This window comes from Diabrotica virgifera, chromosome 7 (assembly GCF_917563875.1).
Source record: "Diabrotica virgifera virgifera chromosome 7, PGI_DIABVI_V3a".
Taxonomy (NCBI): domain Eukaryota; kingdom Metazoa; phylum Arthropoda; class Insecta; order Coleoptera; family Chrysomelidae; genus Diabrotica; species Diabrotica virgifera.
Window position 1 is genome coordinate 200,017,019 of NC_065449.1, and position 23,679 is coordinate 200,040,697.

General features: G+C 35.8%; 1 protein-coding gene across 1 annotated transcript in view; it reads right to left on the reverse strand.

The window, feature by feature from the left end:
- LOC114327119 (glutamate receptor ionotropic, kainate 2-like) overlaps window positions 1-23,679 on the reverse strand; it is a 158,593-nt gene that overhangs the window by 56,018 nt on the left and 78,896 nt on the right. The window contains exon 7 of the mRNA XM_050657069.1: window positions 985-1,077. Coding sequence (XP_050513026.1) covers window positions 985-1,077 — 93 coding nt within the window. The remainder of the gene's footprint in view (window positions 1-984; window positions 1,078-23,679) is intronic.

A 23,679-nucleotide genomic window follows, 5' to 3' on the forward strand; every position in this document is an offset into this window, starting at 1 on the left:
AAAAATCAAAAATTTGGTTATATATAATTTGTTGCGGATATTGAGTATTTTTGGAGTTATTATCAAAAGAATATGAGAATTACAATAATTTTAAAAATCATGATTTTTTAAATTTTTTTTTTCAAAAATGTGCATTCTAAACCGGTCAAAATTATCGAAAACATTACTTATGCTAATAAAAATAAGTTTTTTTAAGGATTACTATAAATTTTAATTTTTGTGGAAATGGCGTATGTTTTAATTTTCACTTTTTCCCAAAAAAATTCGAAACGGTTCTTTTATTTTCATTATAACTTGCTTAATTTTGACGCTATTACCTTGTTCTGAAGCTCATTAAATAGGTATTCTGAAGTACTTTGGCAAATGTTTAGCAGGAATATTTTATACATTGCATTGTTTTCCCGTTATTTAAGCTTGAATACTTAGATTTTGGTACTCGTCGAAAAAAATACACATTCAATTGCTCATAACTCACTTTGAACTAACATTAGTTTAGTTCTTTATGTGAGGAGTGTATTCAATTTTTTATTATCTTCAATTTCAGTAATAATAACTTTTTTATAAAAGCTTATAGTTTTTGATTTATACGTGAAAAACCGATTTAAAACATACATTTTTTACCAAAAAATAAAATCTTTGGTCTTTAATAACTCAAAAAGTGTTGATTTATTTTAATAACTTTATATAACAAATTTTGCTTATAATTTGTCCCTCTATCGACTTATGGTATTATTTTTAATAAAATAAGTTTCACCCCCGAGAAGGGGTGGCATCCACCCCCAGGGTAAAAGCGCAAATTGGCATCATGTCACCTTTGTTCCTTGAGGTATCCTCTAATTACACACCAATTTTCATGAAAATCGATGGAGGTTCAACGAAATCGGAGGTGAAAACCTTCAGTGACTGCACTATAAGAGCTGTTCAAATTACTGCTCTGATTTAGTTTATAGTTATTAAATATAGACATTTTAAATATAGACATACCTGTACTCCATCCTCGTAAGATTTTACGAAAGCTGGTGGGTTTCTATTTTCCATGAACCTCCACATCTTTTGATATATTCCAATTTTGGAATCCTAAAATTAAAAGTAATGCATACAGACATTATCCAAACATTGAACGATTTTTGTGTAGTGTTTTTGTTATCAATATTATTGGATTTTTGAACAATTTTGGATTATATGGAATCTATAAAAACCGAAATTGTATGTTTTGGAAATGTTTACGTTATTTTATTATTAACACCAAGCTATTTTTGTAGTTCCCTTCTATTTTATATTTATGTTAATTATCAAAACATTGTATATTCTTAAATATAATTTTTCCTCCAATTGTATGGCCACATGCAATAAAAATGGAAATCGTGCTCTATTCTATTATTCCAAGTATATTAGGAGGATGGAGCACCCAGCGCCCCAAAACTTATCAATAAACCGAGTACCTTAACAATAAAGCTATTGGAAGTTGTTAGGAATAACCTTTTATTCCAAAAATACAGGGTATCCCGAAAATATTGTCATAAATTATACTACAGATTCTGTGGATAAAATAGGTTGATTGAACCTCACTTACCTATATAAAATAGTGCACACAAAAAAAGTTACAGCCCTTTGAAGTTACAAAATGAAAATCGACTTTTTGAAGTTATACTGCTTTACGCAAGCTACGAAGGTGAATTTTTATATGTTAAAAACCTACGATCCCGGCGCATGCGCAATATAACTTTGTTCTGATTGGATGTTCAAATGACATGTCAAAAATTATCCAATATGGCAGCTGTAGCGCAGCTGTGGTTTGGACGGTTGACGGTTTGGTTATGTATGGTTGTTGCGTTTTAAAATTTGTGGGAAGAGAAACAACAAAGGTTAGTTAATAGTTATACTGCCTTTTTAAATAATTTTCATATTATATTTTTGAAGTTATACTTCAAAATGTTTTAATTTATGTATGTATCAGTCCAGAAAAGGTGTGGAAAGAATATATTAGTGTTTTTAAATATATTTTTCTACAAACGTGTTAAAAATGCAATTTTTAGGACTCCATAGGAGCGTTAAAAATGCTACTTTAAGGCACTAGTGCTTTAAAAATTTTAAGGCATTGCAGTTAAAAGTGAATTTTCAAATTGTGAAACGTCAAAATATTTATATTTCATTTATTAACATTAATATTAATAATACAACTTGGGCAATTTGAAAAAGGTGGTTTAAAAGGTTTTTTTATTATAATTTTGTGTCTTTGGATTTGTCTTCCTTGGGCGTAAAATAATAAAACATCTATTTTTATATTTCACTTGTCACCGTGATGTATAATTATGTATATCTGAAAGGTAAGTTGCATGCGGCTTGATGGCCTTGTTGGTAGAGCATTGGACCAGAGATCAAAAAATCACGAGATTAAGGTTCAAATCCCGGACGATTCATATTTTTTTCTTTTTTTCTTAATATTTGGCATTGTTAAGTTTTGGTTCATTTTTGGTAATTATTGTTAATTTTTTGTATTTTAACTGTTAAGTAGGTATATTTATTTCGTTGAAATTATATTAGAATAGAAGTATAACTTCTTACGTGCGTACAAAGTACACACACATTCTTTTTTTTGATATATCGAAAACTCTTAAGGTAGACTTCCGCACCAAGCGACCGAGACAGGAGACCGCGACAGGCGACAGATAGGTCGCGATTAGACGATAGTTGGTCGCTGGTCTCGGTCGCGGGCTGCAGAACTACCCTGATATAATTGCATTGAGAGCAGTCGTGGGGAGACCTCGCCTATCTGTCGCCTGTCGCGGTCTCCTGTCTCGGTCGCTTGGTGCGGAAGTCTACCTTTAGAGATTTTTTATTGAAAATGGACATGAGGAATTTTTATGGCAGCAATATCTTAAAAAAAATTAAAGTGAAATTTGTGCACCCCATAAAAATTTTATGGGGGTTTGTTCCCTTAAATCCCCCAAACTTTTATGTACGTTCCAATTAAATTATTATTGTGGCACCATTAGTTAAACACAATGTTTCTAAAACTTTTTTCCCTCCTAGTACTTTTTTGATAAGCCAGTTTTTATCGAGATATTTTGAATATTTGTCGAATCCACCACATATTTGTACATATGGTTAAGTATGATTATAGACACCTGCTAATAATCTGAAAATTTATTTAGAACTTACATTTTTAGGTATATTTTGAAAAAGAAGCCACATCTCAATAAAAGGGGATTTATCAAAAAAAGACTAAGAGGCAAAAAAGTTTTAAAAACACTGTGTTTAACTAATGGTACCACAATAATAGCGTAATTGGAAAGTACACAAACATTTGGGGTGTTTAAAGCAACAAAACCCCCATAAAATTTTTAGATAAATATATTAAAACAAAAAACGCATCTCGCTAAAAACTGGCTTATCTAAAAAATACTAAGAGGCAAAAAAGTTTTAAAAACGTTGTGTTTAACTAATGGTACCACAATAGTGAATTAATTGAAAGGTACACAAAAGTTTGGAGGGGGGGGTTTAATGGAACAAAACCCCGATAAAATTTTATGGGGTGGACAAATTTTACTATAATTTTGTTTTAAGATGTTCCTGCCATAAGAATGATACATGCCCATTTTCAATAAAAATCTCTAATAGTTTTCGATATATTGAAAAAATCGATTTTCATTTTGTAATTTCAAAGGGCTGTAACTTTTTTATGAGCACATTTGTACTAAGGTAAGTTAGGTTCAACCGAACTCTTTTTGACCCCAGAATGTGTGGTATAATTTATGACCAATCTTTTCGGGACACCCTGTATAACTACAGTTTACCCTTGCAAAACACTATCTTTTGCACTTCTTATGTAGCGTTAAGACGTTAAAATGAAAGTATGCGATGGAATTTTTTTCAATTGGACGTGTTTTACACGTGTTTCGAGTTATTCAACTCTTGTCAGGAAAACTTGTAGTAGCTCGAATTGAAATGAAATGTTTTTTATCTATATGGTTAACATAACATGTCTGAGTACGTTAGTAGCGGCCTCTATATGAATATCCTGACTTTTTGTTGCCTCATATATTTGTTGTTTATTTGGGTTTATATGACTGCGAACACTAAATCCATTCGCCAATTTTACTTTTTTTTATGTTTTTATGTTATTAGTCATTTTTTCGTATCTTATCCTAAAACTAATACTAATATTAATCTCTAATAAACAATTCTACTAATAAATATTTATTTTTGTATTTATTTTTTAATAATTTTTTATATTATATTTTTTTTTTATTTATTTTTTCTAAAGGATCTCTCAGAGTTCCACAGTAAAAACTGCAACATTCTTCTTTTCTTCTTTAGCCCTCTACTTCATTCGAAAGCTTTTTACTATGGACTGTCCAAGTTCGTCATTCATTTTTATCTACATATTTTTTTATTATATTTTTTTAATTATTATATTTTTTTTTCTATTATTTTTTCTTTTAATATACAGGGTGTCTGCGTAACTTGGAACCATATGGGAAACTTTTTTAATATCAATTTTACGAAAAAAAGTCATTCTTTATAAAGTACTCTGCATAGTCTAAAACCTAAGATGCAATCATCAGATATCAAATTTTGTCAACAGTATACGAGGTATGTCAAAAAATATGAATTTTGCTCAAGAGCAAACTACCTTTATATTTCAAAAATCAAAAAATTTTATTATGAAAAGTTATTTGTAATTAAAAACCATATTCAAATATGCAATAACAGCCTTCTACGTGAAAAAAAAATTTCTGAAATTTTCCTAAATTACCGATTCCGATCATCATTTTTATTAATTAGACATGTAATAACTCTTTTATTAATAATTTTACGAAAAAAAGTTATTCTTCATAAAAATCTGTGTATGGTCTAAACCTCCAGATGCAACCATCAGTTATCCAAGTTTGTTAATTTTATACGAGGTGTGTCAAATAATATGAATTTAGAAAGAATTTAGAAATTGAAAATGTATATTATTCGACACACCTCGTATAAAATTAACAAACTTGAATAACTGATGGTTGAATCTTGAGGTTTAGACCATGCACAAATTTTTATGAAGAGTAACTTTTTTTCCTAAAATTATTAATAAAAGAGTTATTACATGTCTAATAAATAAAAATGATGTTCGGAATCAGTAATTTAGGAAAATTTCAGAAATTTTTTTTTTCAAGTAGAAGGCTGTTATTGCATATTTGAATATGGTTTTTAATTACAAATAACTTTTCATAATAAAATTTTTTGATATTTTGAGATATAAAGGTAGTTTGCTCTGGAGCGAAATTCATATTTTTTGACATACCTCGTATACTGTTGACAAAATTTGATATCTGATGATTGCATCTTAGGTTTTAGACTATGCAGAGCACTTTATAAAGAATGACTTTTTTTCGTAAAATTGATATTAAAAAAGTTTCCCATATGGTTCCAAGTTACGCAGACACCCGTATAACAATTTACAAGAAATACTTACTCTATATTTTACAATTACAATTTAAGTTTAATATATAAAATATATGTTTATACAATACTCGGTATACCAACTCATTATTTTCTAATGTTAATAAATAGTATAAGTTAATGGAATGGTCGACATCAATCAAAGAATACAGTGAATTTAAAAACATGTTAACGTTATTAGAAATAAGAGAACAGGTCAAATTTTATGTTGAAGGTTACCCAACTGACCACAAATACATTGTGGACTATCAGCTATATTAAGTTTAAATATATATGGTGGTGTAAGCCAGTGGTTAAATCCCATTCTGCATATAATTTTTGTCATATCATTTATCGACTCCATTTTAGAAATCCAAATGTAGTTTCTGATTGATCTGTATGGATTCCTGTATTTATGTTCTCATCACTATACCTTCCTTTTCATTTATTCTTAAGCTCTTTTTGAATAAATCTGATTCAATATCTCTAGACGTACAAAGATAATGTGTTAATACTCCTTGTGTCACCGCGTTTTTAACAAATTCATCTACTATTTCATTTCCAGTTATTCCACAGTGGCTTTTAATCCATGCTAATTTAACAGACTTTTCTTTTTGCTGAAGTTCTTTAATTTTATTAATTATATATAATTCAATGTAGTTCACTTTTGATTTAGAACCTATAGCACTAGTTTTACTTAGAGAACTTTTACTGTCGCTATAAATTATAAACTTTGAATGATTAATATTAGATAAATATTTTAGTGCTTCCATTATCGCTATTAATTCAGCTCATATAGAGGTTGCACAGTTCTCCATATACTTCTACTGCGGTTTTTAAATATATTCCAGTGTTCTGTTCATACTATTGCAAGCTTGTTTAAAGTCTAGGTATAGTCTGTTCGCTAAACTCAGACACAACTTTCTAGATATTTTAGTCTGTAGATGTGCCAATTTTAGTAAAATTGGCAAAAAATAATTACTAAATAGTCAATAATCACTAAATAGTTAGTAATTTTGCCAAATTTTGCAAAATTGGCAAAAAACAAAAAAAATATCACGAGGAAAACGAAAAGCCCTAGATACAAAGTTTACTACTTTTTAAACAATTAGAATAATTGAAATAAAAATATAATAAACAATATTTTAAATCCAAGACTTTTCGTTAATAAACTGCTTTCTGGCTGCATCCCATATCTCCGGATTTTACAATATATAATCACATAGAGACGACGAAATAGCAGAAAGCAAATAGAGGACACTTAGGCCACGCATTTACCTTCTCTTCGTCTAGGAAAAGGACCGAAAGACAGTTTCTAAATACTCACAAATTGAGTAAAAATGAAAAAGATAAAAAAGGGTTCAAGGCAGGTTTTGTTTATATTCGATTCAGAGTTGGACTACCATCTCCATATAGTAACTATTTCAGCATCCTTATGCATCATCAGTGAAGATTATGCAGTCACAACTCTGAAGGGAATCACAAGGGAAGGGAGATATGGGATGCAGCCAGAAAGCAGTTTATTAACGAAAAGTCTTGGATTTAAAATATAGTTTATTATATTTTTATTTCAATTATTCTAATTGTTTAAAAAGTAGTAAACTTTGTATCTAGGGCTTTTCGTTTTCCTCGTAATACGAGAGATGTCGCTGTATTGCGTCTCAAAAGGCGGGTTCATCGCATCGCGATGGTTTGCTTTAAAAGAGGCAGAATGTTTGTATTCCCTTCAGAGTTGTGACTGCATAATCTTCACTGATGATGCATAAGGATGCTGAAATAGTTACTATATGGAGATGGTAGTCCAACTCTGAATCGAATATAAACAAAACCTGCCTTGAACCCTTTTTTATCTTTTTCATTTTTACTCAATTTGTGAGTATTTAGAAACTGTCTTTCGGTCCTTTTCCTAGACGAGGAGAAGGTAAATGCGTGGCCTAAGTGTCCTCTATTTGCTTTCTCCTATTTCGTCGTCTCTATGTAATTATATATTGTAAAATCCGGAGATATGGGATGCAGCCAGAAAGCAGTTTATTAAAGAAAAGTCTTGGATTTAAAATATTGTTTATTATATTTTTATTTCAATTATTCTAATTGTTTAAAAAGTAGTAAACTTTGTATCTAGGGCTTTTCGTTTTCCTCGTAATACGAGAGATGTCGCTGTATTGCGTCTCAAAAGGCGGGTTCATCGCATCGCGATGGTTTGCTTTAAAAGAGGCAGAATGTTTGTATTCCCTTCAGAGTTGTGACTGCATAATCTTCACTGATGATGCATAAGGATGCTGAAATAGTTACTATATGGAGATGGTAGTCCAACTCTGAATCGAATATAAACAAAACCTGCCTTGAACCCTTTTTTATCTTTTTCATTTTTACTCAATTTGTGAGTATTTAGAAACTGTCTTTCGGTCCTTTTCCTAGACGAGGAGAAGGTAAATGCGTGGCCTAAGTGTCCTCTATTTGCTTTCTCCTATTTCGTCGTCTCTATGTAATTATATATTGTAAAATCCGGAGATATGGGATGCAGCCAGAAAGCAGTTTATTAACGAAAAGTCTTGGATTTAAAATATAGTTTATTATATTTTTATTTCAATTATTCTAATTGTTTAAAAAGTAGTAAACTTTGTATCTAGGGCTTTTCGTTTTCCTCGTAATACGAGAGATGTCGCTGTATTGCGTCTCAAAAGGCGGGTTCATCGCATCGCGATGGTTTGCTTTAAAAGAGGCAGAATGTTTGTATTCCCTTCAGAGTTGTGACTGCATAATCTTCACTGATGATGCATAAGGATGCTGAAATAGTTACTATATGGAGATGGTAGTCCAACTCTAAATCGAACATAAACAAAACCTGCCTTGAACCCTTTTTTATCTTTTTCATTTTTACTCAATTTGTGAGTATTTAGAAACTGTCTTTCGGTCCTTTTCCTAGACGAATAGAAGGTAAATGCGTGGCCTAAGTGTCCTCTATTTGCTTTCTCCTATTTCGTCGTCTCTATGTGATTATATATTGTAAAATCCGGAGATATGGGATGCAGCCAGAAAGCAGTTTATTAACGAAAAGTCTTGGATTTAAAATATTGTTTATTATATTTTTATTTCAATTATTCTAATTGTTTAAAAAGTAGTAAACTTTGTATCTAGGGCTTTTCGTTTTCCTCGTAATACGAGAGATGTCGCTGTATTGCGTCTCAAAAGGCGGGTTCATCGCATCGCGATGGTTTGCTTTAAAAGAGGCAGAATGTTTGTATTCCCTTCAGAGTTGTGACTGCATAATCTTCACTGATGATGCATAAGGATGCTGAATTAGTTACTATATAGAGATGGTAGTCCAACTCTGAATCGAATATAAACAAAACCTGCCTTGAACCCCCTTTTTTATCTTTAAAAAAATTATCGACTAAAATATCTAGCCAGTTGCGTCTGAGTTTAGCGAACCGACTATATATATTGTAACAAAAACGAGCGTTCGGGTATTTATTTACGACTTTATTATTTATTTATACAAGTTTACTTTACAAACTTTAGCTTAAGATTAAACTCTATTTACAAAAATTATGCCTTATATATCCTAGTCGTTATTCTCGATCATTCCGGGCTAAGCCAGCTCTACGACTATCGTGTGACCTTCCAACAACCGCGCATCGGTTCCACGTATAGCGTGCTTCGATCTAGACTTTTCTCGGCTTACGTCTTGCGGCCGGTGACTCATTGTTTTGCTACATTGCTCCCCTCTTAAGATCTGAGCGTCCCGATCAGCAACTCTAGTTGAAGGCCCAGGATGGCGGAATCTACACGACTTTGCTCCAGCTTTGCATACACCCTTCAAGAAGAAATAACAGTCTACTGTCTTTGAAGGATCCGACATCTTCGGGTTCATGCAACACACAGTAATTCGTACGCCAGTTTCTCTGAAGACCACTTCAAGCATACTTCTCACAATCTTCCAATCCAGATTTTCTACTGCATGGCCTATTTTTGGTAAAGCCAAATCTTTGATGTCATAATTACACACGATTTTCTTCAAATTAGTTAGAGCACGCCATATGTTCTCGTAGCTTGGCGTGTCCGTATAAGACTTCCTGGTCACCATATACAGCAAAGATCGAGGACCATCTTCCAATCTCAGTACTCTTCCAATTTTAGGTTGTTGATTTCTTAACTCGTCCAGGCGGCCGAACTTTCTATTGAATACGGACGAGATTCCTTTAGTCATGTCGAGGTCTTGGGCAACACAGTGGGCTAGAGAGACGTTTTCTGGGACACCAAAGAGATCTTGCTGAACTTCTGTGGTCACGCCGAATCTAGCACTCTTTCTCGCTGCGTAATTTGACATAAATTGATTAAAACTTGGCTGTGTGGCGTCTTTCATCTCCTGTTGGAGGACTCGGGCTTCTTTTGTTTCATTTGAGCCAGCATATGGTGCAAGACGATTTATGTGAATAACTTTTGGTTTACCGTTTGGCAACTTCTTAATTCTGTATATTACGTCATTTATTTTCTTCTTAACTTCATACGGACCTTCCCATTGTCTTTGCAGTTTAGGAAACAAGCCGCGACGACGTTGTGGATTATAAAGCCAGACAAGATGACCTACTTCGAAGCTTTCATTCTTGCATCGAGAATCATATTGATCTTTCATTCTGTCACTGGCTATCTGGATGTGTTGTCGGGCAAATTCATGAATGTTGTTCATTCGTAACTTCAGGCGGTCGACGTATTCTTCGCCTGCAACATGTTCCTCGGAAGGTCTGCAGCCAAGCTCTAGGTCGCAGGGCAAACGAACTTCACGACCCAACATCAGGCAGGTTGGTGTTTGACCTGTAGTTTCATTTACGGCCGAGCGGTATGCCATCAGGAATAAATGAATGTGTTGGTCCTAATCTCGCTGATGTTCAGACACAACTTTGGACAAGTGTTTACCCATCGTTCGGTTCATCCTCTCGACCATTCCATCTGATTGAGGATGCAGGGGTGTTGTTCTGGTCTTATTGGCACCAATCAATTTACAAACGTTTTGGAAAAGAGCTGACTCAAAGTTTCGCCCTTGGTCGGAGTGGATCTCCAAGGGAACACCAAATCGGCTGAAGAATTCTCTAACAAGTACCTCTGCAACGGTAGCAGCTTCTTGATTCGGTAATGCATAGGCCTCGGTCCATTTCGTAAAATAATCCATGGCTACCAGGATGTATTTATTTCCAGCATCGGTTTCTGGAAATGGACCTGCAATGTCGATTGCTACTCTTTCCATAGGACTGCCAACATTGTACTGTCTCATGGGTGCTCTCTTTTTACCAACTGGACCATGACCGGATGCTCACAGTTCACATTTCCGGCACCATCTTCTTACATCATCTTTACAGTTCACCCAATAGAACCGTTCTCGAACCTTTTGCAGAGTCTTCGTAATACCAAAGTGTCCACCTGATGTACCGTCATGCAACTGACGCAATACTTCTGACACTTTACTTTTAGGTACAATCAACTGAAGCTTCGATTCTGTACCATCATCGTTCTCAAAGGTTCTGTACAGAAGATCATCTTTTAGTACCAGGCAATTCCATTGGCTCCAGTAGGCCTTGACTTCCGGACTACATGCACTAATGTTTTGCCAACTAGGTCTCTCACCTTGCCGCATCCAATCCAAAACTCTTTTTATACATGGATCGTCTTCTTGGGCGTCTTGTAACTGTTGGGGCTGCCATTTCTCATTAACGACGGTAGTTCGTCTCACAGGGCAAAGCTGTTCACCTGCTTTAAGCCGGTGATTACAACTTTCACCGCATGGCCGTATCGAGGAAGCATCTGTATTTGCACCAACTCTTCCAGCCCTCTTCATGCGTCTCTTCGGCATCGTGTCACGAATCACCCTCCGTACCATTTCCACCAAACGTTCATCTTTTCTCTTATTGCCTTTTTCCACGATTATTACTCGATTGTTTCGTGAAGCTTGGCTAGCTGCTTCGTGTTCCAAGGCAATAGCAAGTGCTTCATCTAAAACTTTCGGTCTTGCTAGTCGTAAAGCTTTCTGTAGTTCATTATCTTTCAGCCCATTGACGAAGGTATCTACTGCAATTTCTTCTAAAACGCTGTCTGGCACCTCTGGATAAGCCAACCGCACCACACGAGCCACATCTGCTTCAAATTCTTGCAGATTCTCACTTGCTCGTTGACTTCTACTTCGCAGTTGTGCTTTGTATACTTGTTGTAGATGGGCATCTCCATAGCGTTTTTCTAGACGAGTGAACAAGGTCTGGTAACAATTTTCTTGACCCTTGGGAATTGACGTTAATATATCTGCAGCATCACCTCGTAAAGCAGCAGTCAAGGAAACAGCCTTTTCCTGTTCGGTCCAATGATTGGCGGTCGCAATAGCTTCGAATTGTCTAAGGTATATGGACCAAGAGGACTTTCCATCAAATGGTGGTAATTTGAATCTCATATTATGCGACATTTCGTCTCTCGGTAGTTCATCTTTCACTACAGGATCTAAAGCTACTGCATTAACTGACGGTTGCACTTTTGTATCGGTTATCATGCTCTCTAATTCTTTGATCTTCTCTTCTACGGCCAAAACTACTGCATTAATTGAAGGTAGAACTTTCGTATTGGTTACCATAGTCTCTAGTTGTTTGATCTTCTCTTCTAACATCTCTTTATTGTCGTCTACACTTTTCTGTATCTTATCGAATGTTCTAGAAACTTCTTCAAATTTCTCATTGTTCTGTTTACAAACTTCTTCAAGTTTTTCGTTGTTTTGCCTACAGACCTCTTTAAAAGTTTCATCAATCTTTTGAGAAACACTTTCGAATTTCTCATTGTTTTGACTACATACGTCTTTAATTATTTGAGAAGTCTCATCGAATCTTTTAGCAACATTTTCGAATTTATCGTCGCTTTTTCTACAAGTTTCATCGATCGTTTCAGAAACAGTTTTTAATTTCGATAAGATTACTTGTTCTGCTGACTGGAAGTGGAACGTCTCTGGGCCATCTCCGTTCTTCGTGAGGACATCCTTGAGTCGTGCTTGTAGGACTATCTTGCACCCACTGCTGTCTAATTCGTACTCTTCTAATTGTTCACGGAGCTGTTTTATGGTCAGTTCTTGTAGCAACATCTTTGGTCGGCACACACGTACTTTTCAAAATGTCTTAAGTCTTTCCGAATACCGAACAATCAACGCACTTCAATTATTCCCGACGAATAAAGTTCAAAAGTCTTTTTTTTCACTTTTCATTTATTTACACTCCACACCGTTAACACCACTGTAACAAAAACGAGCGTTCGGGTATTTATTTACGACTTTGTTATTTATTTATACAAGTTTACTTTACAAACTTTAGCTTAAGACTAAACTCTATTTACAAAAATTATGCCTTATATATCCTAGTCGTTATTCTCGATCATTCCGGGCTAAGCCAGCTCTCCGACTATCGTGTGACCTTCCAACAACCGCGCATCGGTTCCACGTATAGCGTGCTTCGATCTAGACTTTTCTCGGCTTACGTCTTGCGGCCGGTGACTCATTGTTTTGCTACAACATGTATATGTTAGGCCTAAATAAATATCTAAGACAACAATATACGAAACACGAAGCAGGACAGAATACTATTACGACTTCACGGCACTACGAAGCAGGATAGAATACCATTACTAAAATCGAGTCAACAAGTAAAAAACATGCAATATTTGAAATGGCATGGACCATATTCTAAGTGCTTACCAAAATGATAAAGTAAAATAAAGAAATATATGGTCCAGACAAGAAATGAAGATAAGAACTAAATATCTACTTGATTTACTCGTATGGAGATAAACGTTAAGCAGTATGACAATATTCACATACAAGTTTATTAAACTCAGTATAAACTCATATCTTACAATATTAGAGAAACATTATTTTGTGTAATAAAATAACATCTGTACTAAAAGTGCAGAGACTACGATATACAGGATACATAAAAAGAATAGGGAAAGAAGTACCTATGCCGATAATAGTACTCTCAAGAAAGGTAATACAAAAGAGAAGGAAAGGTAGACCAAAAAATAGGTAGAAAAACAGAGTAATAGAAGTTTTCCAAAGAAGTAAAATTGAAAACTAGAACTCTTCAATAACACTACGTTTGTTTTCGTCTATTTTCAACCAAAATCTTTAAATATAAAATTATTGAATGCTAAGGCGTGACTTCCCAAGTTAGCTCAGATTTCGGTTTTTGTGCTGTGCCATCGGAGTTGGCAATATCTCTACTAATTTACAAACCTAAATGAAACATAAGGGCAGAAGAAGACAAATGAACAAATTTTTGAAATAAATATGCTAATAATAATTAGAATATAAATATGCTAAATGAGCAAAAGTCGAAAAATCTAAAATATTTCATGACAATATTTTCTGTTTTATTAGTTACCAAAGAATTCTAACAATATATACAGAGTGGGCCAAATATTTAGCAGTAGTTATTAAATTTTAAGGAAATGCCGAAACAGTTCGATTTTTGTTCTAAGGGGGACACATTTTTACGATACATATATCTGTCATTTGACAACCCCCTCCCTTACACGTCCCCAACACCTTATTTATAAATATGGAATAGGGGTCGTGTGGTAGTTCATTTGAAAGGATATTCAATTCTCTATTCAGTAATATGGACATTATCATAATTATTTATACAAGGTGTTAAATTTTTTTTTTTAATTAAATTAATAATTGACAAAAAAAAGAAGAATCTATTTAATTTATTTTATTTAAAATACATCTTACTGTTGTCAGAAAACAAAAATAAATGTTTACTTTACAAATAAACATTGCTTTTCGCCAAATTAAATGTTCAATCTTCCAAGAGGCAGGTGGATGGCGGGAGCTGCCTTGAACATTGAATTTAAGCGAAAAGTAATATTTATTTGTAAAATAAACATTTTTTTCTATCTTCTGATAACAGTAAAATGTATTTTAAATAAAATCAATTACATACATTTTCCTTTTTTTGTCTTAAAAAAAAATTTGGACACCCTGTATAAATTATTATGATAATGTTTATACTACTGAATAGATCATTGAATATACTTTCAAATGAGCTACCACACGATCCCTATACCCTATTTAAAAATTAAGTGTTGGGGACGTGGAAGGGAGGGGGTTGACACAAGACAGATATATGTATCCTAAAAATGTGTCCCCCTTAGAACAAAAATCGACTCGTTTCGGCATTTCCTTAAAATTTAATAACTATTGCCAAATATCGAGGTGAACTCTTTTCTTTGGCCCACCCTGTATATGTATTGTTTGGAGAAGTATTTAATATTTCAAAAATGAATAACCATTTTCAATTTCGTTGCAAAACGAAAATACAGCCGAACCATATTCCAGTCCAATCAGAGAGTGCTGCAAGCACCTCTACCGGTTTCGAAACTTATTAGTCTCTCATCAGGAGGCACATATGCTGCTCTCCCTGATCCAACCAAAACAAACCCCAGCGTGCAGTCCCGAATTGCAACGAACGAAATGGCATAGATGCCCTAGCGGCAACTGCTAGCAAAAGACTAAGTTTTCACTCTAATGGCATATAACATATCCCACCAGAATGAAAACAATGGGAACCTTCTCTGGTTACACCTCCGAGGCTTCTACAATTTGCAAGCCATACGGATGCTGAGACTAAGGAAGATGAGGGAATTCTACAATTTACAATTCACGTCACATCTGCTCAGCGCGGTAAAGTTCCAACGAGACTGGTTCCCTTCATACTCCACACAGAGTAAATGTAAATCAAAAATGAATAACCATTTTCAATTTCGTTGCAAAACGAAAATACAGCCGAACCATATTCCAGTCCAATCAGATAGTGCTGCAAGCACCTCTACCGGTTTCGAAACTTATTAGTCTCTCATCAGGAGGCACATATGCTGCTCTCCCTGATCCAACCAAAACAAACCCCAGCGTGCAGTCCCGAATTGCAACGAACGAAATGGCATAGATGCCCTAGCGGCAACTGCTAGCAAAAGACTAAGTTTTCACTCTAATGGCATATAACATATCCCACCAGAATGAAAACAATGGGAACCTTCTCTGGTTACACCTCCGAGGCTTCTACAATTTGCAAGCCATACGGATGCTGAGACTAAGGAAGATGAGGGAATTCTACAATTTACAATTCACGTCACATCTGCTCAGCGCGGTAAAGTTCCAACGAGACTGGTTCCCTTCATACTCCACACAGAGTAAATGTAAATCAAAAATGAATAACCATTTTCAATTTCGTTGCAAAACGAAAATACAGCCGAACCATATTCCAGTCCAATCAGAGAGTGCTGCAAGCACCTCTACCGGTTTCGAAACTTATTAGTCTCTCATCAGGAGGCACATATGCTGCTCTCCCTGATCCAACCAAAACAAACCCCAGCGTGCAGTCCCGAATTGCAACGAACGAAATGGCATAGATGCCCTAGCGGCAACTGCTAGCAAAAGACTAAGTTTTCACTCTAATGGCATATAACATATCCCACCAGAATGAAAACAATGGGAACCTTCTCTGGTTACACCTCCGAGGCTTCTACAATTTGCAAGCCATACGGATGCTGAGACTAAGGAAGATGAGGGAATTCTACAATTTACAATTCACGTCACATCTGCTCAGCGCGGTAAAGTTCCAACGAGACTGGTTCCCTTCATACTCCACACAGAGTAAATGTAAATCAAAAATGAATAACCATTTTCAATTTCGTTGCAAAACGAAAATACAGCCGAACCATATTCCAGTCCAATCAGAGAGTGCTGCAAGCACCTCTACCGGTTTCGAAACTTATTAGTCTCTCATCAGGAGGCACATATGCTGCTCTCCCTGATCCAACCAAAACAAACCCCAGCGTGCAGTCCCGAATTGCAACGAACGAAATGGCATAGATGCCCTAGCGGCAACTGCTAGCAAAAGACTAAGTTTTCACTCTAATGGCATATAACATATCCCACCAGAATGAAAACAATGGGAACCTTCTCTGGTTACACCTCCGAGGCTTCTACAATTTGCAAGCAATACGGATGCTGAGACTAAGGAAGATGAGGGAATTCTACAATTTACAATTCACGTCACATCTGCTCAGCGCGGTAAAGTTCCAACGAGACTGGTTCCCTTCATACTCCACACAGAGTAAATGTAAATCAAAAATGAATAACCATTTTCAATTTCGTTGCAAAACGAAAATACAGCCGAACCATATTCCAGTCCAATCAGAGAGTGCTGCAAGCACCTCTACCGGTTTCGAAACTTATTAGTCTCTCATCAGGAGGCACATATGCTGCTCTCCCTGATCCAACCAAAACAAACCCCAGCGTGCAGTCCCGAATTGCAACGAACGAAATGGCATAGATGCCCTAGCGGCAACTGCTAGCAAAAGACTAAGTTTTCACTCTAATGGCATATAACATATCCCACCAGAATGAAAACAATGGGAACCTTCTCTGGTTACACCTCCGAGGCTTCTACAATTTGCAAGCCATACGGATGCTGAGACTAAGGAAGATGAGGGAATTCTACAATTTACAATTCACGTCACATCTGCTCAGCGCGGTAAAGTTCCAACGAGACTGGTTCCCTTCATACTCCACACAGAGTAAATGTAAATCAAAAATGAATAACCATTTTCAATTTCGTTGCAAAACGAAAATACAGCCGAACCATATTCCAGTCCAATCAGAGAGTGCTGCAAGCACCTCTACCGGTTTCGAAACTTATTAGTCTCTCATCAGGAGGCACATATGCTGCTCTCCCTGATCCAACCAAAACAAACCCCAGCGTGCAGTCCCGAATTGCAACGAACGAAATGGCATAGATGCCCTAGCGGCAACTGCTAGCAAAAGACTAAGTTTTCACTCTAATGGCATATAACATATCCCACCAGAATGAAAACAATGGGAACCTTCTCTGGTTACACCTCCGAGGCTTCTACAATTTGCAAGCCATACGGATGCTGAGACTAAGGAAGATGAGGGAATTCTACAATTTACAATTCACGTCACATCTGCTCAGCGCGGTAAAGTTCCAACGAGACTGGTTCCCTTCATACTCCACACAGAGTAAATCATTCATTTACTCTGTGTGGAGTATGAAGGGAACCAGTCTCGTTGGAACTTTACCGCGCTGAGCAGATGTGACGTGAATTGTAAATTGTAGAATTCCCTCATCTTCCTTAGTCTCAGCATCCGTATGGCTTGCAAATTGTAGAAGCCTCGGAGGTGTAACCAGAGAAGGTTCCCATTGTTTTCATTCTGGTGGGATATGTTATATGCCATTAGAGTGAAAACTTAGTCTTTTGCTAGCAGTTGCCGCTAGGGCATCTATGCCATTTCGTTCGTTGCAATTCGGGACTGCACGCTGGGGTTTGTTTTGGTTGGATCAGGGAGAGCAGCATATGTGCCTCCTGATGAGAGACTAATAAGTTTCGAAACCGGTAGAGGTGCTTGCAGCACTCTCTGATTGGACTGGAATATGGTTCGGCTGTATTTTCGTTTTGCAACGAAATTGAAAATGGTTATTCATTTTTGATTTACATTTACTCTGTGTGGAGTATGAAGGGAACCAGTCTCGTTGGAACTTTACCGCGCTGAGCAGATGTGACGTGAATTGTAAATTGTAGAATTCCCTCATCTTCCTTAGTCTCAGCATCCGTATGGCTTGCAAATTGTAGAAGCCTCGGAGGTGTAACCAGAGAAGGTTCCCATTGTTTTCATTCTGGTGGGATATGTTATATGCCATTAGAGTGAAAACTTAGTCTTTTGCTAGCAGTTGCCGCTAGGGCATCTATGCCATTTCGTTCGTTGCAATTCGGGACTGCACGCTGGGGTTTGTTTTGGTTGGATCAGGGAGAGCAGCATATGTGCCTCCTGATGAGAGACTAATAAGTTTCGAAACCGGTAGAGGTGCTTGCAGCACTCTCTGATTGGACTGGAATATGGTTCGGCTGTATTTTCGTTTTGCAACGAAATTGAAAATGGTTATTCATTTTTGATTTACATTTACTCTGTGTGGAGTATGAAGGGAACCAGTCTCGTTGGAACTTTACCGCGCTGAGCAGATGTGACGTGAATTGTAAATTGTAGAATTCCCTCATCTTCCTTAGTCTCAGCATCCGTATGGCTTGCAAATTGTAGAAGCCTCGGAGGTGTAACCAGAGAAGGTTCCCATTGTTTTCATTCTGGTGGGATATGTTATATGCCATTAGAGTGAAAACTTAGTCTTTTGCTAGCAGTTGCCGCTAGGGCATCTATGCCATTTCGTTCGTTGCAATTCGGGACTGCACGCTGGGGTTTGTTTTGGTTGGATCAGGGAGAGCAGCATATGTGCCTCCTGATGAGAGACTAATAAGTTTCGAAACCGGTAGAGGTGCTTGCAGCACTCTCTGATTGGACTGGAATATGGTTCGGCTGTATTTTCGTTTTGCAACGAAATTGAAAATGGTTATTCATTTTTGATTTACATTTACTCTGTGTGGAGTATGAAGGGAACCAGTCTCGTTGGAACTTTACCGCGCTGAGCAGATGTGACGTGAATTGTAAATTGTAGAATTCCCTCATCTTCCTTAGTCTCAGCATCCGTATGGCTTGCAAATTGTAGAAGCCTCGGAGGTGTAACCAGAGAAGGTTCCCATTGTTTTCATTCTGGTGGGATATGTTATATGCCATTAGAGTGAAAACTTAGTCTTTTGCTAGCAGTTGCCGCTAGGGCATCTATGCCATTTCGTTCGTTGCAATTCGGGACTGCACGCTGGGGTTTGTTTTGGTTGGATCAGGGAGAGCAGCATATGTGCCTCCTGATGAGAGACTAATAAGTTTCGAAACCGGTAGAGGTGCTTGCAGCACTCTCTGATTGGACTGGAATATGGTTCGGCTGTATTTTCGTTTTGCAACGAAATTGAAAATGGTTATTCATTTTTGATTTACATTTACTCTGTGTGGAGTATGAAGGGAACCAGTCTCGTTGGAACTTTACCGCGCTGAGCAGATGTGACGTGAATTGTAAATTGTAGAATTCCCTCATCTTCCTTAGTCTCAGCATCCGTATGGCTTGCAAATTGTAGAAGCCTCGGAGGTGTAACCAGAGAAGGTTCCCATTGTTTTCATTCTGGTGGGATATGTTATATGCCATTAGAGTGAAAACTTAGTCTTTTTATTTAATATTTGTTTAAACATTTTGTTTAATTATTTTTACCACTCAACATATGACCTTATTTAAAACAGCTAATTTCATATTGTTTAAATTCTTAAAAATTGGCATATTCATGTTTGTCAAGTTTACAGAACTACATTTGTCATTAATTACCTAGAGAGCCCAAAACGCTTCTACGGATCAAACTTCTTGAAACCGTATCTAAAGTAATGCATGTAAAAGAGTGATGTATACACAATATAATAGCTTTAATTTATTTTTGTACGCCCATTCTTCTAAATACCTCGGAGAACCATGTAAGATAGTTCGTAAGGGAACTTGTCGATATGAGATATGCAGATCTTTACAATACGTCGTGGCAAGTACATCTTCAGTTTAACCTTGAAGAATCCTACCTTCCTAGTCGTGATGCCAAGCGACGCGCAACAAGCCGCTTTCCTTCCTACCAAGGAGCTTCCAAACTAAATCTCTACCCACGAATTAACATATTTCTGATATTTATGATTTATGCCAAATTATTTCTTTCAAATCTACAACTGTATATTTTATTTTGTCGTTTATTATTTTGATTAATTAATCAGAGAATTCCAATATTTCGTACTCTATTCACCCGTCTTGATGTATGGAAGCGAAAGGTGGACGATAACAAGGGTAAACGAAGAGAGACTACTTGTTTGGGAAAGAAGAATCCTCAGGAAGATCTTTGGTTTTGTGCTGGATGAAGCATCAGGACAATATAGGATAAGAACTAACAAAGAGCTCGAAGAACTTTACCCAGACGCCAACATCATAAAAGAAATAAAGTCCAGAAGACTCCAATTGGCGGGATACCTCAGAAGACATTCTGACCAAAGAACAGTAAGACTGGTGTGGGAGGAAGTCCCAACTGGATGGAGACCACGCGGATAAGCACTCGACTCCGGTGGAGAGATAATATAGCAGGAGACCTAAGCACTATGGGCGTGGATAATTGGATGGAGGTTGCTCAAGACAGAAATCAGTGGAGGCATGTTGTCGAGTCGGCTAAAACCCACGAAGGGTTGTAACGCCACCGAGTAAGTAAGTACTCTATTCAGTATATAATAAACATGATATAAATCAATAAAAAAAGTTACTAAATTTGAAAAGGATTTTGATAAATAAGTAAATTATTTATTAATAATTCAAAATTAACATATGTATTTTAGAAGTGTACTTCAAACAATTTAGTTGTCGTCTGAAAAGCAGCATGCAGTTTACGCCAGAAAGATGGATGCATTGCAGAGGGAAGTCCAGTAGGTAATATAATTTTCGATTATCGAATAAAGGAAGCGTTTCAGAGATTACCACCGGCAATGCGCTTGAAACTCATCACAAGATGTTGCAAAATTGGCCGTTTCCCTAATTCGATTTACCTGCTATCTCATGAAAATTTCGCACTAAAATTCCAACAACTTCTATTTTGGCAACAAAACGAATTTCAGCACGCGTTACGGTGGTAATAATACATTTAGAATTTATGTCTGTGAGTGTAAATCTCTTTGAAGTTGGATAATGTTTTTGTACATGGTGCACATTAGGTAGATACATGAATACAAGAGAAAACTAATATAATGTGATAGTGATAAATATTTTACGATTTACGTGTTTGCAATTTCTTCGTTTGGCATACAAAATAATATACAGTATGTTCCTATAAGTTATATCCATTTGGAAAACTTATTTATTATTAATTTTACGAAAAAAAGTTATTCTTCATAAAAAGCTCTGCATGGTCCAAAAGCTAAGATTTAAACATCAAATATCAAATTTTTTGAATATTATACGAGGTATGTCAAAAAGTTTGAATTTCACTCAAGAGTAAAGTAGCTTTATTTTTCACAATATTGAAAATTGCTATTATGAAAAGTTGTTTGGAATTAAAACAGTTATTTTCCTAACTAGTGCGGAAAGTGATACTTTCACGCACGAGACTGCCGTTGACCCGAACGACGCGATAGCGGAGTTCGGGCAAGCAGTCGAGTGCGGGGAAGACACTTTCCGCATGAGTTAAGAACAATATTTTTTCTAGGGCCGTACGTTTGAAAAAAAAACCACAAAAAATAGAGTTATATCAATTTTACAATTTTACAAATTTTACAAAAAAGATGAGGTTTCATTAACGATAAAGCCATTTGCTTTAAAAAGACGACGTTTTTCTGTTTTATTATTATTATCTTTATATAAAATGTTATTATTGTTGCCGCCAATATTTAACATTGAAAAATATATGGAAAATGACCATATAGGTACAACTAACCCGTGAAACAGAATATAGGATTTTCATATAATCGACCACATCCGCGGTACCTTTTATTACATCATAAAAGGATATTATTTTAGGTTTTAAGGGGAAAAATAAAATTAATTTTTATACACAGTTGGTGACGCCGGTGGTCGCCTGATGAGAGAATCTGTCACATGAAGCGCAATGACTCAACAATATGGTGATACTAACTAAGCTAAGTCACTATCGGAGTGGACGAGTCTATTAAATTGTCGAGGGAGGATAGTTAGGAGACTAGAAGGAACCACAGCGCGTATAAATTCCCAAAAAAAAAGGTGTGCGCTATATTCTGAAACTGTGAGAGAAAATCTCATATAGCGACCACTGGGGGGTTAAAAGTGAAAATACACAAATTAATTCTTTGACAAGGTTGTCAAAACCAAACTTTCAATATAATGGGTTACCACGACGACGATATTGGTTTCCATGAAGACGATCCAAAACCATTGTAATTGTCTACTGATCTGACTTTTAAATATTATGTCAACATAATTATATTTTAGCGAATTATCAGTAGTAATTGCACAGGAGCTCTAAAATTATCGAATTTTTCCCTAGTGACACTTTAACAGTTTTAATTTCACGACCCGAAGGGGAGTGAAATTATGTCAATTTGTTGCGATTATTTCATGAATAAAACTGTTCAAAACCAAAATTTTATTGTAATTTATTTATGTAAGTACAAATTAGTATAATTAAACACACAGTTGTTATAAATACTTGACGGTTGAAAGTCATCACTTTTATAATTTTTAAAACATTAATTGTCATTAATGTCACTGAATGTATTTTTCATAACAACGAAGGACATCTGGCGTAATATACTTGACGACGGAATATTATCAAAAATTATCAGTTTAATTTTTATTTCTGTAGCTTTCTATTGGTCAGAATCTCCTATGATGAAATAATCGCGCGAATTTCAATAAATCATGAACACAATAAGATTAGACGGACGATGCCCGTCCGTCTGGTATACATTTTTATGATATACATTTTTATTTTACAATAAGATTAATTTGAAAGTTTTTTTCTGAAAATATGAAGTTTTTTTCTTAAAGTTCGGAACACCCTGTGGAATATTCTAGCATATATAAAATATTAAAATTAAAATTCGATTGTAGACTTAGGCTTTCTTAACATTTTTTTTTGATTCGTTTGCTTATGTTGGAAAATAAAAAAGTTATGTGCTTTAACAACTAGCCATTCTTTTTATCAATAAATCCTCATAGTAGGGGAGAAGAGTATGCTAAATTTGCCACTCGAGCTTTATGGGGACCTATTGGATTGTGAAGAGTGGGTGCTAAAACCAAAAAAGTTAAGTTAACTTTTCCATAAAGTGTGGGACTCTCCATTTTTTAATTTAATTTTTCATTTCCACCAATCGTTTTTTATTTTGGAACCACCATAATTGGAAAAAATGTTGCGAATAAAAGTTGCTTATTTTTACGTCATGGATCCAAATCTGCAATAAAAATTGGGTTCCTCTATTTAAGATTTTAAAGTAACCCCCCAGCCCACTTCCGTGGGGGGTCGTGTTTGGTGCCATTCGGTAGATTTTTGAAAAATATTGAATGAGTGTATTTTGCAGTTTTACGATCTGATGTTCTATCGCGAAATATCGCAGGGTTCGTATTTAAAATTTTTAATTTACCCCTCACCCTCTCCGTGGGGTGTCACGAGCCCACACGGAGGTGGGGTTGGGGATTTAATTTAAAATCCTAAATAGGAGCCCCCAATTTTTATTGTAGATTTGGATTCTTTACGTAAAAATAAGCAACTTTTATTCGACAA